At 47.3% G+C, this 16,220-nt stretch overlaps 1 protein-coding gene across 3 annotated transcripts in view; it reads right to left on the bottom strand.

Annotated features, from left to right (window-relative positions):
* CCDC9B (coiled-coil domain containing 9B) overlaps positions 1-16,220 on the bottom strand; it is a 153,152-nt gene that overhangs the window by 16,366 nt on the left and 120,566 nt on the right. For all 3 annotated transcript variants that reach the window (XM_069729523.1, XM_069729513.1, XM_069729532.1), the window contains 2 exons: positions 14,788-14,969; positions 4,465-4,523 (listed from right to left, as the gene is read on the bottom strand). In XM_069729523.1, the coding sequence (XP_069585624.1) occupies positions 4,465-4,523; positions 14,788-14,969 (241 nt within the window). The remainder of the gene's footprint in view (positions 1-4,464; positions 4,524-14,787; positions 14,970-16,220) is intronic.

The raw sequence follows: 16,220 nt of genomic DNA, 5'->3' as shown, positions 1-16,220 counted from the left end.
GCCATAGTGTAAGGCTCGGGTGTTCATGTAAAGCTGCATGAACCAGTTAACTGCCTAAGTATGTAGCAGTACAGACACAGAGGGATATTAACTGCATAAAGTGATAGAGAACATGATGCGAGGAACCTGTTTTATTTTTTTTTATTTTATTTTTTTATATAAAATAGGCCACACAGGGATCGTTAGGTTAATGCATTGAGGCGGTAGGCCAGTCTGAACAAGTGAGTTTTTAGGGTACGCTTAAAACTGTGGGGATTGGGGATTAATCGTATTAACCTAGGTAGTGCATTCCAAAGAATCGGCGCAGCACGTGTAAAGTCTTATTTTGCATTATTCTAAAACACACAAAGGAAATAAACATGTGTATAACAAAACGTGTATTCGCAATAATTTTCTGGGAGAAATACTTCATTTTCTGAAAGACTTTCAAGGGTGACAATACTTTTAGTCATGACTGTATACAGTATGTATATATTTATATCTATCTATATATGCACATATACTGTATAAATGTATGTTTATGGTGCACTTTACTCAGTAATTTCTGCTACATCTCTTTGGGACATTACATAACAGGTATAGTGCACAGATACATCGTACAATGCTTAACAGAAAAATATTTATTCCTTGTGTGCTTTTATGGCACAATACGATATATGAATAATGCAATGTCTATCTACACTCTTAACATCTATTCCTCTCACCATTTGTTTACATACATTTTTTAAAAAAATTTTTGCAGTATTTTCCCCTTGTAATGTTTTATTTTGCAATTAATAAAGGTTATTTATGAGATTCCAAAAAATCTCTTTGGTTATATATTTTCTTGTAGGTTACTACTTCAAGGATATCACATTTAAAGGCGCTGCTTTAAGGCAAAATTAGGGACAAACCTCCTGTAATAGCCTACAATTTCCAGGAATGTTCTGACCTGCTTTTTAGTGAGGGGAAGTGACCAGTTCTGTATCGCCTCCTCTGAGATTACTTCCTGGTGGCAAACACAATGTTGGCTTCTGGTTGGGCCAACCAGCAAGGGATTTCGAAAAAGTCCCTATACTTCCAGGGTTTTAGTAGGGTGCCATGATATATCGAGAAATGGTTTCTATTGCCTGGTTGGTATATTTTATAATTGACCTCTTCCACCTTTTTTCCCACCTCATAGAGACCCTGCCACGTGGTATAGAATTTGCTCTCCACTGTGGGCACTAGCACAAGTACCCGATTCCGAGGCTTCCCCTTCTCATACCCCAAGCTTGTTCTAGATAAAATAAAAAAGCTTTTACTCACCTCCTGTGCCGACGCCATTCCCGCGGTGTCTGCAGTCGCTCTCCCCGGGGCTCTAGTTCGGTGTAGTGACACGCAACTCAGCGCCCAATGAGCGCTGGTGTCATTGTCCCCACCTTTGGACAAATCAAACTTGAATGGATCGCCCCCAAGGGCTAGGGGAACTCGGTACCGGGCCCTTCGGCTCTCAAGGGGGATGTCACGGTGGCTGACCCGGTCCATGGCCCTCGGGACGTCCATTGTAAAAGGGGAAGGTCTTTAAAGGGATAGAGTTTATGTTTGTGACTCCACCTGTGGTATTCAGTCAGGGTGACCGACGCTGCTTTAAGGAGTCCGCTGGGGTGATGTTATGGCAGCTAGATGGTATACCTTCCCACAGGTGAAGTATGTCCCCAGGGCTTCTCAGTGTGTAGATGGTGGATGGTGAACGGTGTAAGGCGCAGTGAAGAACTAGGACACAAGGTTGCAGTCTCTTTACCTTTTTACTGAAGACTTCAGCATCCACAGTCCAGAGCACAGATCACAGGGCAGGCAGAGTCCGGCCGGTTTGGAGGCAAATCCAGAGTCCCCTTTTCTAGGTGGAAATCAGTAGCCCTCCTCTAGCGCCTGGGTGTTATAGTACCTTATTACTGAGCCTCTCGTAAGGTCCTCACAACTGTTGTAGATGTTCTAGATGTTATGTCTCTTTCTGTCCCCCAGATGTATAGGACAACCCATATGACTGGTGGCTTGCGGCTTTTACAGGGACTCTAGCATGCCCCGGCCTCTGAGGGGTGCCACCATGCCCTATAGGGCGGATCAGTAACTTGCAGTTAGCTGTCCTGCCGGTCTCTGGAGCAAGGCATAAAGGACTGTTGCTCCCTCGGTGTTCCGGCTACTGGATCCTGCGCCTCAGAAGGAGGCAGCCTATGCAGGGCAGAACTCCTTCTGGTTTCCACTCCTTTTGCTATGACTTCTTCTCGCTTTCTACAATACAGTTCTCTGTTTGTGTCCTTTCTTAGGAACTGCCACACGTGGGGCAGGCGCAGCTCCGTGTCCTTCTGTCTAGGCCTCTGACAGGATCCCACCCCTATCCCCACCAACTATCTGAGCCAAAGCTCAGCCAGCAACTGCCTGAGCAAAGCCCAGTCAGCATCTGCCTGACTTCCTATCCAGACCACCAGTTTTACCTAATTGTGAAGAGTGCCCTAATAAATAGGATAGCTCCTCCTAGTGGACTGGAGTATGAAATGTGTTGTATGTTTGTGGTACCTGGTAAAGAGATCTCCTTTATTGCCTCCAAATGTAACATCACTCCCCCCTAGAGGAGAATGATATTACTGCAACAACCAGGACCCTGGGGCGCTGCATGAACATGGAGAGAAAGTCCAGGCTGCAGCTGATCTCTGACTTTCTCTTCATGTTGAATTCTTATGAAGGCGGAGGCAGCAACACCAGCACTGATTGGTCACATGTCACAACAACAGCACGGGAGCCCAGGAAAGAGTGAGTGCTCACACCATGGGAACGGCGCAGACCTGGAAGGTGAAAATGCCAGATTACTTGGCAAGGTGGTAGTATTATTTTTGTGGATCCACAGTATGGTATAGAGCTAGTACCTCTGCCCATTGCTCTTGGGGCAGTTTCTCCATGTCTGCCACCCTCTCAAAGACAGTCAGGAAACTTAAACATTGTCCTTCAAAGTAATTTTCTGCAAGGCTTCCAATACTGTTTGTCTCATATAGGTACCGTCACTTTGACTGGTGGGAGATGCCATCTCCCTGACCCAGATAGTTTCTGCCAAGAGAGCCATCTGCTGCTGCTGCTGCTGCTGTTGAAACTGCTGGATCAGAAGTTTGTTGGTTTCCTGTTGGGCCTACTGCTGTTGTTGCAACTGCAGATTGGCCATAAACAATTTGCTTAATAAGCTGCTCCATGCTTTCAGATCATGTTTGCAATGCTGTAGCTAGCTGCCTTTATCCAGGACATTCGGACTTTAAACTGTAATCGCATGTCCTCTTTGGGACTTCATGTCTGCATTCAAGCAACAATTGTAGGGTTTCAGCTCTCAGAGTTGGATTATGGGAACAACCATTCCCACCCAGGCTTATTTGGTTGCACCTAAATCCCAGACTCCAAATCAAGTCAAATTAAAATTCTTAATAACCTAGTGTTACTGGGCCAAACTTTACATTACCGAGGCCAACCACCTCATTGACACATATCTGCCATCCAGAACCTTACCTCCTGTTTTCTTACAATACACAGGGGCTCCTGTGCAAGAAAAGTACATGGGTCCTTTGTTCAAAGACCCATATACACATCATAATGCAAAATTCCTCCTGCTTTGGAGATGGAAGTAGCTAATTAATCTTTTGAGCCCCGTTTTGCATCATTGGCATGACCAGCCCTATCTATCTATGGTATAAATATATTATGTGGCATATGTTTTTGGATGCCACAGGATACCCAGTCGGCATACGCTGGGTGCATAGGGCTCTATGGACATGTTCAGTGCATACCCAAAAACATGAAGTAATGGAGCTGTCACAATTCCACCTTGCTGTGTGTCTGGATGCAGTAAATAACTGTCTGCTGTCCAATCAAGAGGAAGGGCATCCTGAGCTATCAGTGTCTTGATTGACAGTTTAGCCGTCCAATCGGAGTTTGGGTGTTGCCTGAGCTTCATCAATGTGTCTCTTGCTGAGGTATTACCTGGCTATTTAGCCAGCTCTCTGCCCCTGACTAGTGCCAATTCTAGCTTCTTTATCACTGGTGTATGTTTCCTTGTTGTTCTGTGCTCTGATCTACTGCTGTCTGACCTAGGACCGCACTCTGACCATCCATTTGCTTTGACCCTTTTTGCTTTATCTACTATCTTCATCGTATTCTGACCCCTGGAACCTGACCTGACTATTCTTTTGTCTCACCCCTCTGTCTATGACGTACCCTCCTGGCTTTTGACAACTGGATCGTGATCTCACTAGTGTTTTGTCTCACCCCTCTGTCTATGATGTACCCTCTTGGCTTCTGACCTGGGACCTTATGATTACCCACTCTAGTGGCTTGTCCGTGAGTAATGACTAGCGTCTCAGTAGCCATATTATAACAACTTCATGATATGAACGTGTTGACTAAAAAGACAGCTGAGGCATGTTAATTTAGCTATCAAATAAATACTTTATCTGTTACGATGCTCACCTTTCCTGCCACTTAGCAAGCTTGGAACGGTGTTGGCACAGCATGTATCAACGGCAAACCTAAGAAATGAATAGAGACAAGGTAGTATACAGAAATGTCAGGCATGTCCCTCTTCTCTTCCTCCCTGTAAATCAGGGGTGTCAAAACAAACTACATCAGATCTGTTCTCATGCTTCGCACTGACGAGGGCCAACAGCCCGATAACCATGTCTGCGAATTGAGATACTGATTTGTGCACGACGTGGGCAGCGGATGCAGTTTTTCAACGCATCCGCTGCCCATTCTGAAGTCTGGGGAGGAGGGGGCGGAGTTTCGGCATGCGCAGTAGAAAATGGCGGATGCGACGTACGAAAAAACGTTCCCTTGAACGTTTTTTTGTGATGGTCCGCCAAAACACGACAGATCCGTTGCACGACGGACGCGACGTGTGGCCATCCGTCGCTAATACATGTCTATGGGAAAAAAACGCATCCTGCGGGCACATTTGCAGGATCCGTTTTTTTGCCCAAAACAACGGATTGCGATGGATTGCTAAAAACGCAAGTGTGAAAGTAGCCTTAGCGCTTAGAAATAGGCAAACGCATAATATATGCAATCTGAACTGCATTACTGCGGTATGGTGGGCTCCCGTGAATCGGCCCTCACACAGGCTGCTGTATTCTCTTGTTTGTATATTATGCAGTAATAGCAGCTTGCACTCATTCACTGAGGAAGCGAGTGACGCGAAACGCACGTTGGGGAAGTGGTGCAGTGTGTTCCTGGATATTAATATGGGTAAGTACCTTCTCTCATGTGTCAGTTTTGATTAGCATAGGTGCGATACTGCTCTTTATATCGTTCAATTAAATTACTGGATGCAACTAAAATCTTTTATACACCCTAAATAAAATCTTGTTTTCTTTCGCAGCTGCTGCTTGACATTGAGTACTGCTTCTCAGCTTACATGTAAAGAGTATACCCAAGTCCTTCTCCTGTTCTGTAGCCCTGAGTATAATCCCATTTAAAGGGAACCTGTCACCCCCCTCAGGCGTTTGTAACTAAAAGAGCCACCTTGTGCAGCACAAATGCTGCATTCTGACAAGGTGGCTCTTTTAGTTATGATGCCTGCACACGCTGAAATAAACGTTTATAAAATGTGCCCCCTCATACCGTGAAACCATCCCGGAGGCGGGTCTTTCCCTCCTAATCAGACGCAGCACAGCCATCACTCCGACTCTGTGCGCGCCGAGCGCCGCCTCCTCTTACTTCATTAGCATCCCTGGCGCCAGCGCATTATGTTTTTTTTCAGGCATGCGCAGTTGCACTGCCCTTCGTACTTACAGCGCAGGCGCCGGGGACGATAATGCTGCAAGAGGAGGCGGCACCCGGAGCGCACAGGCTCCGGAGTGACGGCTGTGCTGCGTCTGATAAGGAAGGAAAGTCCCGCCTCCCGGACGGTTTCACGGTATGAGGGGGCACATTTTATAAATGTTTATTTCAGCGTGTGCAGGCATCATAACTAAAAGAGCCACCTTGTCAGAATGCAGCATTTGTGCTGCACAAGATGGCTCTTTTAGTTACAAACGCCTGAGGGGGGTGACAGGTTCCCTTTAATGCATATTCAGCAATAGGATTACTCCATCCTAGGTGCATTACTTTACATTTATCTACATTAAATCTCCTTTGCCAAGTGTTTGCCCATTCAGACACCTTATCCATTCAGTGTTTGCCCGTTCAGGTGTAAGGGCTGGACAGGGATCGTGTGATACGCCAGGGCCAGGACAGTACGGGGACGCAGGTGGCTCCATATTGTGGCAACGTGACGCATGGGCTGATGCCCTCATATTCAGGGCAAAATGGCTGAGGGAACTCCAAAGCGCAGTGAGTTAGGACAGGGAGAACGCTGCGGTACGACCCGGGCATGTACTGAAGGCCGTAAGAGGAGAAGCAGGGAAAGTGGAGGATGTGAACTGTATGGAACCCGATGCTGTAGATGTAACTGAGAAGGATGTGCTGCGAACAAAAGCAAGTAAAGTTTTGTGCTTGAAGTTAAAACAAGACTGTGTCTCAATTTATGTGCAATCGTACGAATAGGGTCTGCAGCAGCTCAGAAGAGACGGATTAGGCCTCTTTCACACTTCAGTCTTTTGGCGTCAGTCACTACCGACATAGTGACGGATTGACGGATCCGTCACAATTGTTGCGAAAACGGTTCTAACGGATCCGTTTTTTTGACGGATCCGTTACTTGGGGGTTGTCTGGGAGAAGTATCTACTTTTTGGAGCATGCGCAATTGAAAAAACGGATTGGGGCGACGGATCCGCCGAAAAAACGGTTGCGGCGGATCCGTCGCCCATAGGCGCCCATTCTATGGAATGGCGGACGCGACGGATTTGTCGCGATCCGCCATTTCGGCGTTGACAAAAAACGTTCCAATGTCCGTCTATTTTCAGAAAACGTCCGCCAAATGTCGACGGATCCGTCGCATGGCGGATGGAACGGACGACCATCCGTCACAATCCGTCACTAATGCAAGTCTATGGGAAAATAACGGATCCGTAAAAAAAAATGACGGATCCGTTATTTGAGGAAAATGGCGGTTTTAGACTGACGCCAAATAACTGAAGTGTGAAAGAGGCCTAACAGAGAGGCAAGAACCCTCATAGAAGTACGTTCTTTGCATGTGCATAAAGGCCTCTAACCTCTAACCTCAGCCACAACTAGAGCCCTGGCTCTCCCTCACACAGGCACCTTATCCATTCAGTGTTTGCCTGTTCAGGCACTATAAAATTATATATATTTATATATATATATATATATATATATATAGTTGGAGCGCCCCCAGACACAGGGCCACTAGTCACTCGGTACCGGTCATTTCTGCTCAGTTATGCGGTTGTCACGGTGGCTGGACCCGGTCGTGACCCTGCTAAGGGGCGTCCAATGAAAGTGGTAGTGCAGTCTGTCAGGGGTTCGTGACGCCACCTGTGGTGTTCGGTCAGGGTGACCGACGCTGCTGTGGGGTCCGCTGGGGTGATGGAATAGCAGCTGGATGGTATACCTTCCCACAGGTGAAGTAAATCCCCAGGGCTTCTGTTGTGAATTCTGTTGTCGAACTCCCTCCTGTGGTCGTGAATGGTACTTCGGCGAGTTCTGTCTATGGGCTCCCTCTGGTGGCTATGAGTGAAGCTGCTGCTTCTGAGGTTCCTTACACAGGTGACGTAATTTATCCTTTGGTTGGCTGCTCTGTTTAACTCCTCTCAGATCGTTACTCCATGCCAGCTGTCAATGTTTTTGCATTGGTTCAGTTCGCTCCTGGATCTCTCTGGTGACCTGCCTTCTCCTGCAGAAGCTAAGTTCCTGATAGTCATTATTTGTTCACTGTTTTCTTGTCCAGCTGGTTATCATGATTTTGTCTTGCTAGCTGGAAGCTCTGGGATGCAGAGTGGCCCCTCCGCACCGTGAGTCGGTGCGGAGGTCCTTTTTGCACACTCTGCGTGGTCTTTTGTAGATTTTTGTGCTGATCGCAAAGTTACCTTTCCTATCCTCTGTCTATTTAGTAAGTCTGGCCTCCCTTTGCTGAAACCTGTTTCATTTCTGCGTTTGTGACTTTCATCTTTATTCACAGTCAATATATGTGGGGGGCTTCCTTTACCTTTGGGGAATTTCTCTGAGGCAAGGTAGGCTTTATTTTCTATCTCTAGGGCTAGATAGTTCTTAGGCTGTGACGAGGCGCCTAGGTCTGGTCAGGAGCGCTCCACGGCTATTTCTAGTGTGTGTGATAGGATTAGGGCTTGCGGTCAGCAGAGCTCCCACATCCAAGAGCTCATCCTGTATGAGGTTTAACAATCAGGTCATTCCGGGTGCTCCTAACCACCAGGTCATAACAGGCTTCCCAGTAAGGTGGATGGTGATGGTGTGAGGTGCAGGCAATAACGAGGACACAGGGTTGCAGTCTCTTTACCTTTTTACTGAAGGCTTCAATACACTCAGTCCAGAACACGTTCAACCAGGCTATCAGAGACCGGCCGGTCCGATGGGCACATCCAGAGTTTCCCTCGCAGATGGAAATCGTTGCCTACCAATAGCGCCTGTGTGTTGTAGTCCTACCCTGCTGAACATTCGGAATAGTCCTCACAACTGCTGTTCTCCTTTGTTCGTTCTCTCCAGCTTTCTCTCTCTCTCTCGTTCTTTGGTTCCAGATGTTGCTAGTTTCTAACGTCCCCCAGATATGTTATGGCTAGGACGCCACCTGTTTGACGGGAAGGCTTGGAGGTCTTCCGGGACCCTAGAGACGCCCCTCTCCCAATGTTGCCCCCTATGTCTTCGTAGGTGTAAAAGGTAGACAGCCAACCTTTAATCAACTGTCCAGCGGAATTTGAAGTAAGGCCTGAAGTCAGTTACTCCTACGGTGATCCGGCCACCAACTACGCGCCTCAGTAAGATGTTGCCTTCCTCTCTCGGCACGACTCTTACTGGCTCTCCTTTGTGCTGATCTCGTTTACACTGTTCCACAATATTCTTCCCCTCTTGTCTCTCTCTTAGGATACCGCCACAAGGTGTGCAGGCGCGGTTCCGTTACGTTCTGTTCTGTTCGCTAGGCACCTGCCAGGTTCCCACGCCTGACAGGGACCCCCCTGTGTCTTCTCCCTGCAACACCCCCTGCCACGGGATGTTGCCTGGTTCCAACCCAGTCAGCTTCTGACTAACTTCCTCCCCAGCCCCTAGTTTTACCAGTGTGAGGAGTGGCCCAATAAATAAAGCCTTTTTCTCACCCTAGTGGCCGGAGTGTGAAGTGTAATGTGTTCTGGTGATACCTGGTCAGGAGAACTCTTTAGTGCCATCGGACGTACCGCTACTCGCCTTGGGGCCATACTGCAACGACCAGGTCTCTGGGGCGCTGCACTCCCCCCCGGTTAAATCCAGTACTCCTGGACTGGGAAGAAGAACAACAATATAATGCAGTGAAAGACATACACAATTTTGGGATGCTAAGAACAAATAAATAGAAAAGGTGCTTCCTTTTATGGGAGGTAAGGACACTTGAACGTTTCAAACAAAAATAACAGTTAAATATTTTTAAATAACATTATGACTATAAATAACTCTCAGTACCCAGCCGGGTATGCTACTAAGTGCAAATTTTTGGAACAAATAACTAACTCTTCCTTTAAGGGCGTATAAGCTGAACCCACTAAAGGCCTACTATCAAGTACTACAACAACTCAACTTTCTTTTCCGTTCTCACTTCACCAATGCAGGACCGCCTAGCTCCTTGGCTGGGCCTACTGTCATTGTGCCGACCATCTTCCTACAGTTCTCAGGAGGACTCTCTCGCTAACCCCTACGGGTTCACTTTAAGCTTTCCTGTCCTCATTCTTTATTAACATTATTAAACTATCTAAATTCTTCAACATTATTAACGTTTCAACCTTTATCAAAGTTATCATCAAACATTCCCTTTAAGAGGGACCCAAGTCTCTGGTGCAGACTCTCTCTCAGCGAGCAAGTTCACAGCAAGCAAGTCCTTCTGCATCATGTCTTCGCAAAGTCTTCTTTGGCTTATAAAACCAGTAGGGAGCACCTTTAAGAAGATGCAACTATTTACAAAGCCAGTTTGTGAATCATTCACCGTCCATGATTCGGCAGTCTTTAAACAATGATGAACTTGTGCAACAGTAGCAAAACAGGAGAAACAATAGGGATCCCGGGTAAACAAAGGGACCCCTAGGAGTTAACCCTGGTCGGGTTTAAGGTAGCAGCAGGAAACAGTGAACTATTTACATTGTTCAGGTTTTCGAGGTTTAGTTCTGGGAAGGTTGTGGTCTCACCTCACAGACCACTCCTCTCCGTTGAGCACGGGTGGGATCCACAGTCACACGGGGGGCCTGGCTCTCTTGGTGGTCCGCAACAGGGACCCCTTCATCAGGAGCTCCAGCTTCAACCTGTAGGGCTGCACATCGCTGGACACCCCTGGCCACCCAGCCGGCCTCCCTCCGCCACCGGGTATAGGTTACAGCATCACCTGGCCTCAGATCACGGGTCTCCTCACTTGTCCCGTAGCGGGGCTCCACCTCGCTCCGGTCGACATAGACCTGCAGGGGTTCTCCGATCTCCTGGATAACCCCCCTCTCCTGCCTGGGGTTGTAGAAGACCACCACTCCCCAGTGCGATGGCGGAACCTTCTCTTCTCCAGTGAGGTCTATCACGTCCGCAGGTCGTGGCTGTTTCCTCCAAGCCGCCACTAGGCGTCGCTGGTGTTCCGTCACCGGCAGGATTCTTAAGTCCCGGTCTTGCGGGGCGCAACTCCCTGGCCGGTTGCAAAGTCTTGACGCAGCCGGAGTGGGCAGAGGAGCGGACACAGGGGACAAACGGATCTCCATCGGGTGGCCCAACCGGGAACTCACTTGGGCACGGGCTTCCAGGTAACGTGCCAGCCGCCGAGCCTCGGCGGTGGCCACCCAGCCACCAGGCATCCACCCTCCAGGTTTTCCCTCAGGCGGCTTTACAGCAGTCACGTCTTGCAACGGCGATGACTCTGGGATCGCTGTGGGCGATACAGGCCTGTGCCTGGCCGGGTCGTCTCCATGCGGTGGCCTGGGAGTCGCCATCTTTGTCCCCTTCTCCAGATCTTCTTGTCGGGCTCTCTTTCGGGGGCAGCTCCGTCCCCACTGTCCCCACCCTCCATAGAGGATGAGAAGGCGGACCTCAGCGGCTGACGGGCCCGCCCTCAGGATACAACAGTACTTAGACTGGGCGGCCATTATCTTTTGCGCTCTTCAGTTCTTTCACACCCACTTCCACGCCCTTCTTTCTCCTTTACGCTCCTCGTGGCGCTATAATGGCGGCAGTTTTGGCGGGAAGCTTGCGGCAGATAGCAACACACAGTCCTTGCAATAAATCACAGTCCAACACGTTTCAGTCACAGTCCCAAGGCACACATGACCTGCTTCTCAGGCTTTAGTACGATCCTGTTCGTGACGCCAAGTTGGAGCGCCCCCAGACACAGGGCCACTAGTCACTTGGTACCAGTCCTTTCTGCTCAGTTATGCGGTTGTCACGGTGGCTGGACCCGGTCGTGACCCTGCTAAGGGGCGTCCAATTAAAGTGGTAGTACAGTCTGTCAGGGGTTCGTGACGCCACCTGTGGTGTTCGGTCAGGGTGACCAACGCTGCTGTGGGGTCCGCTGGGGTGATGGAATAGCAGCTGGATGGTATACCTTCCCACAGGTGAAGTAAATCCCCAGGGCTTCCTAGTAAGGTGGATGGTGATGGTGTGAGGTGCAGGCAATAACGAGGACACAGGGTTGCAGTCTCTTTACCTTTTTACTGAAGGCTTCAATACACTCAGTCCAGAGCACGTTCAACCAGGTTATCAGAGACCAGCCGGTCCGATGGGCACATCCAGAGTTTCCCTCGCAGATGGAAATCGTTGCCTACCAATAGCGCCTGTGTGTTGTAGTCCTACCCTGCTGAACATTCGGAATAGTCCTCACAACTGCTGTTCTCCTTCGTTCGTTCTCTACAGCTTTCTCTCTCTCTCTCGTTCTTTGGTTCCAGATGTTGCTAGTTTCTAACGTCCCCCAGATATGTTATGGCTAGGACGCCACCCGTTTGACGGGAAGGCTTGGAGGTCTTCCGGGACCCTAGAGACGCCCCTCTCCCAATGTTGCCCCCTATGTCTTCGTAGGTGTAAAAGGTAGACAGCCAACCTATAATCAACTGTCCAGCGGAATTTGAAGTAAGGCCTGAAGTCAGTTACTCCTACGGTGATCCGGCTACCGACTACGCGCCTCAGTAAGATGTTGCCTTCCTCTCTCGGCACGACTCTTACTGGCTCTCCTTTGTGCTGATCTCGTTTACACTGTTCCACAATATTCTTCCCCTCTTGTCTCTCTCTTAGGATACCGCCGCAAGGTGTGCAGGCGCGGTTCCGTTACGTTCTGTTCGCTAGGCACCTGCCAGGTTCCCACGCCTGACAGGGACCCCCCTGTGTCTTCTCCTTGTAACACCCCCTGCCACGGGATGTTGCCTGGTTCCAACCCAGTCAGCTTCTGACTAACTTCCTCCCCAGCCCCTAGTTTTACCAGTGTGAGGAGTGGCCCAATAAATAAAGCCTTTTTCTCCCCCTAGTGGCCGGAGTGTGAAGTGTAATGTGTTCTGGTGATACCTGGTCAGGAGAACTCTTTAGTGCCATCGGACGTACCGCTACTCGCCTTGGGGCCATACTACAACGACCAGGTCTCTGGGGCGCTGCATATATATATATATATATATATATATATATATATATATATATACAGTATATATATATATATATATATATATACTGTTTATATTAACTTGCCACTGGAAGTCTGAAAAAGCTAATGCACTATTTTTGGCTGATGTAAAATTTTGAGATATACCATTTGAATGTAAGATTGTAAAAATTAATGTATGGTAAATAATTCCTATTAGAGTAAATGGCCCATGCATACAACTATATCAAATTAAGAGATATTACTGTGTAGCACCCCGTCACCACTGTTTTTCACCAGTGACAAAATTTTAAACCTCCTTGTTTGTTTTCAAGTTATTTAAATAAAAGATTGTAATTTTATTGAACTTTTCAGGATTCCTTTTTCTCCTGGTTTGTAATTGTATAATCGAGTGGCCAAGCTAATTCATGTTTTCAAATATGCAAATCTGGTACTATTTAGGGATTTTATTCTGGTCACTTCTTTAATGGATAGCAAAAGATGGAGAGAAGAGCGATAGATATTTGTGATAGATGTATAAAGAGCTAGTAGTATATATATGGATCGCCCCGTCAGGGCAGTGGGGTACTCGGTACCAGGTCCTTCGGTTCTCAAGGGGGATGTCACGGTGGCTGACCCGGTCCGTTACACTAGGGACGTCCGTATTAAAAGGGGGGAAAGGTCCTTAAAGGGGAAATGTTCGTGACGCCACCTGTGATATTCGGTCAGGGTGACCGACGCTGCTTAGGAGTCCGCTGGGGTACTGTTATGGCAGCTAGATGGTATACCTTCACACCGGTGAAGTGTATCCCCAGAGCTTCACAGTGTGAAGATGGTGGATGGTGTGAGGCGCAGTGAAGAATGAGGACACAAGAGTGCAGTCTCTTTACCTTTTTACTGAAGGCTTCAGCATCCACAGTCCAGAGCACCAGATCACAGGGCAGGCAGAGTCCGGCCAGTTTGGAGGCAAATCCAGAGTCCCCTTATCCAGGTGGAAATCAGTAACCTTCCTCTAGCACCTGGGTGTTGTAGTACCTTACTGATGAGCCTCTCATAAGGTCCTCACAACTGTTGTAGATGTTCTAGATGTTATGTCTCTTTCTCTGCCTCCCTGATGGAAAGGATAAGAAAAACCCGTATGACTGATGGCCTGAGGCTTTTTACAGGGACTCTAGCACGCCCAGGCCCCCACAAGTTGCCACCGTGCCTCCTGGGTATAGGGCGGATCAGTAACTTGAAATTAGCTGTCCTGCCGGTCTCTGGAGCAAGGCATAATGGACTGTTGCTCTCTCGGTGTTCCGGCTACCAGATCCTGCGCCTCAGAAGGAGGCAGCCTGTGCAGGGCAGAACTCCTTCTGGTTTCCTCTCCTTTTGCTATGACTTTGTTTCTTACCCTCTACAATACAGTTCTCTGTTTGTGTCTCTTTCTTGGGAGCTGCCACACGTCGCGCAGGCGCAGCTCCGTGGCCTTCTGTCTAGGCCTCTGACAGGATCCCACCCCTGTCAGGGACCAACTACCTGAGCGGAGCTCAAATAGCAGCTCACTGGGTGAAGCCCAGCCAGCTTCTGTCTAACTTTCTATCCAGACCACCAGTTTTACCTAATTGTGAAGAGTGCCCTAATAAATAGGAGCATAGCTCCCCCTGGTGGACTGGAGTGTGAAGTGTGTTGCATGTTTGTGATACTTGGTAAAGAGATCTCCTTTATTGCCTTCAAACGTAACATCACTCCCCCCTAGAGGAGAGTGATATTACTGCAACGACCAGGACCCTGGGGTGCTGCATATACATATGCAAGAGATAGATGGATGGATGGATAGATGGATAGATAGAAAATAGATAAATAGATAATAGATAGATAGAAGATAGACACATAAATCGATAAATAGATAAATACCGTAGATGATAGATGATGTATAGATAATAATAGATATTGAATGGATGGATTTTTATTCTCCTAATTATTTTTTCTTCTTTTCCTTTTTTCCTCAAGAATGGGTTATGAATGTGACATGTACTGTATGTGATTACATTTGTTTGGACCAGCTCCATCCTTTTCCGGCTTCACACATCGTTTATCATTTTTATATGACTGCAGTAACTTACATTTCGTTGGTTTTCCCTTTATCCCAGGTACGCCGCCACTCTCCTTTGGAATTCTTTTGTCGGGCGAGTCGCTCAGTGTCGACTTCCTGGCGCTCCTTCTTCCATTGTAAGTACTCACCGTGCTCCATCGCTGACATTGTCATGGGATGGTCAGAGAAACTCCTCTCATATTTTTCACCCGGCTTGCAAAAAGAAAAACATTAAAATTGCAAAACTTTAGCAATGGTAAAAGATTCAAATGATGAGAGTGAAGATATGTGTGCGTAGGAGCAGTACGGCTTAGCTAATGTAGTTTATGGCCACTGGGACCTCTACCAATCCGAGAACAGGCCCCCTGAATGGAGCGGTGGTCAACCATCCACACCATCGCTCCATTCTTTGCCTATGGGACTGCTATAGATAGCTCACATATAGCAGAACTAATTAGTAATAGGAAAACAAGAGTACAATGTGTTTTTTTTTAATATAACTCACTACTGCCCAACCTCATTCTCTCCATCTCCAGCATCATTTTAAGATTGTTTTCCCATCTTCATATATGGTATTTTAGATAGAGCGTGTAAAATCAAGCACTTTTCCAGTTAACTGTGTATGAAAATTTGCAGACGTTCTTGAGAAAATAACACTTTTCTTCCATTTACAGCTTGTTGCCCAGGAGACCGACCACTGCTGCTGTGTAGCTTGTAGGCACTGACAATATCTGTCTATGAAGATGGGAATAGTCTTATAAGAGCAACAATGCATTGGCGATGGGGGAAAGTTATCGGGACAACTAATGTCAGGTCATTTGGATTTTATTGTCCATAACTGTTCATAAGGATATTTTCTTATTAGGTATATATCCTAAATATGCTATGAAATGGCAGAAATTATGCTGAACTTTGCCCTGTACAGACCTTGTGGTGACAACAAGTTTGTCAAGGGTGACAGAAAATACAGTTAGGGCCAGAAATATTTAGACAGTGACACAATTTTCGCGAGTTGGGCTCTGCATGCCACCACATTGGATTTGAAATGAAACCTCTACAACAGAATTCAAGTGCAGATTGTAACGTTTAATTTGAAGGGTTGAACAAAAATATCTGATAGAAAATGTAGGAATTGTACACATTTCTTTATAAACACTCCACATTTTAGAAGGTCAAAAGTAATTGGACAAATAAACATAACCCAAACAAAATATTTTTATTTTCAATATTTTGTTGCAAATCCTTTGGAGGCAATCACTGCCTTGAGTCTGGAACCCATGGACATCACCAAACGCTGGGTTTCCTCCTTCTTAATGCTTTGCCAGGCCTTTACAGCCGCAGCCTTCAGGTCTTGCTTGTTTGTGGGTCTTTCCGTCTTAAGTCTGGATTTGAGCAAGTGAAATGCATGCTCAATTGGGTTTAGATCTGGAGATTGACTTGGCCATTGCAGAATGTTCCACTTTT

This window comes from Ranitomeya imitator, chromosome 1 (genome assembly GCF_032444005.1).
Source record: "Ranitomeya imitator isolate aRanImi1 chromosome 1, aRanImi1.pri, whole genome shotgun sequence".
Lineage (NCBI taxonomy): Eukaryota > Metazoa > Chordata > Amphibia > Anura > Dendrobatidae > Ranitomeya > Ranitomeya imitator.
The sequence above is the reverse complement of the archived record's forward strand: the minus strand, read 5'-3'. Positions and strand labels throughout refer to the sequence as shown.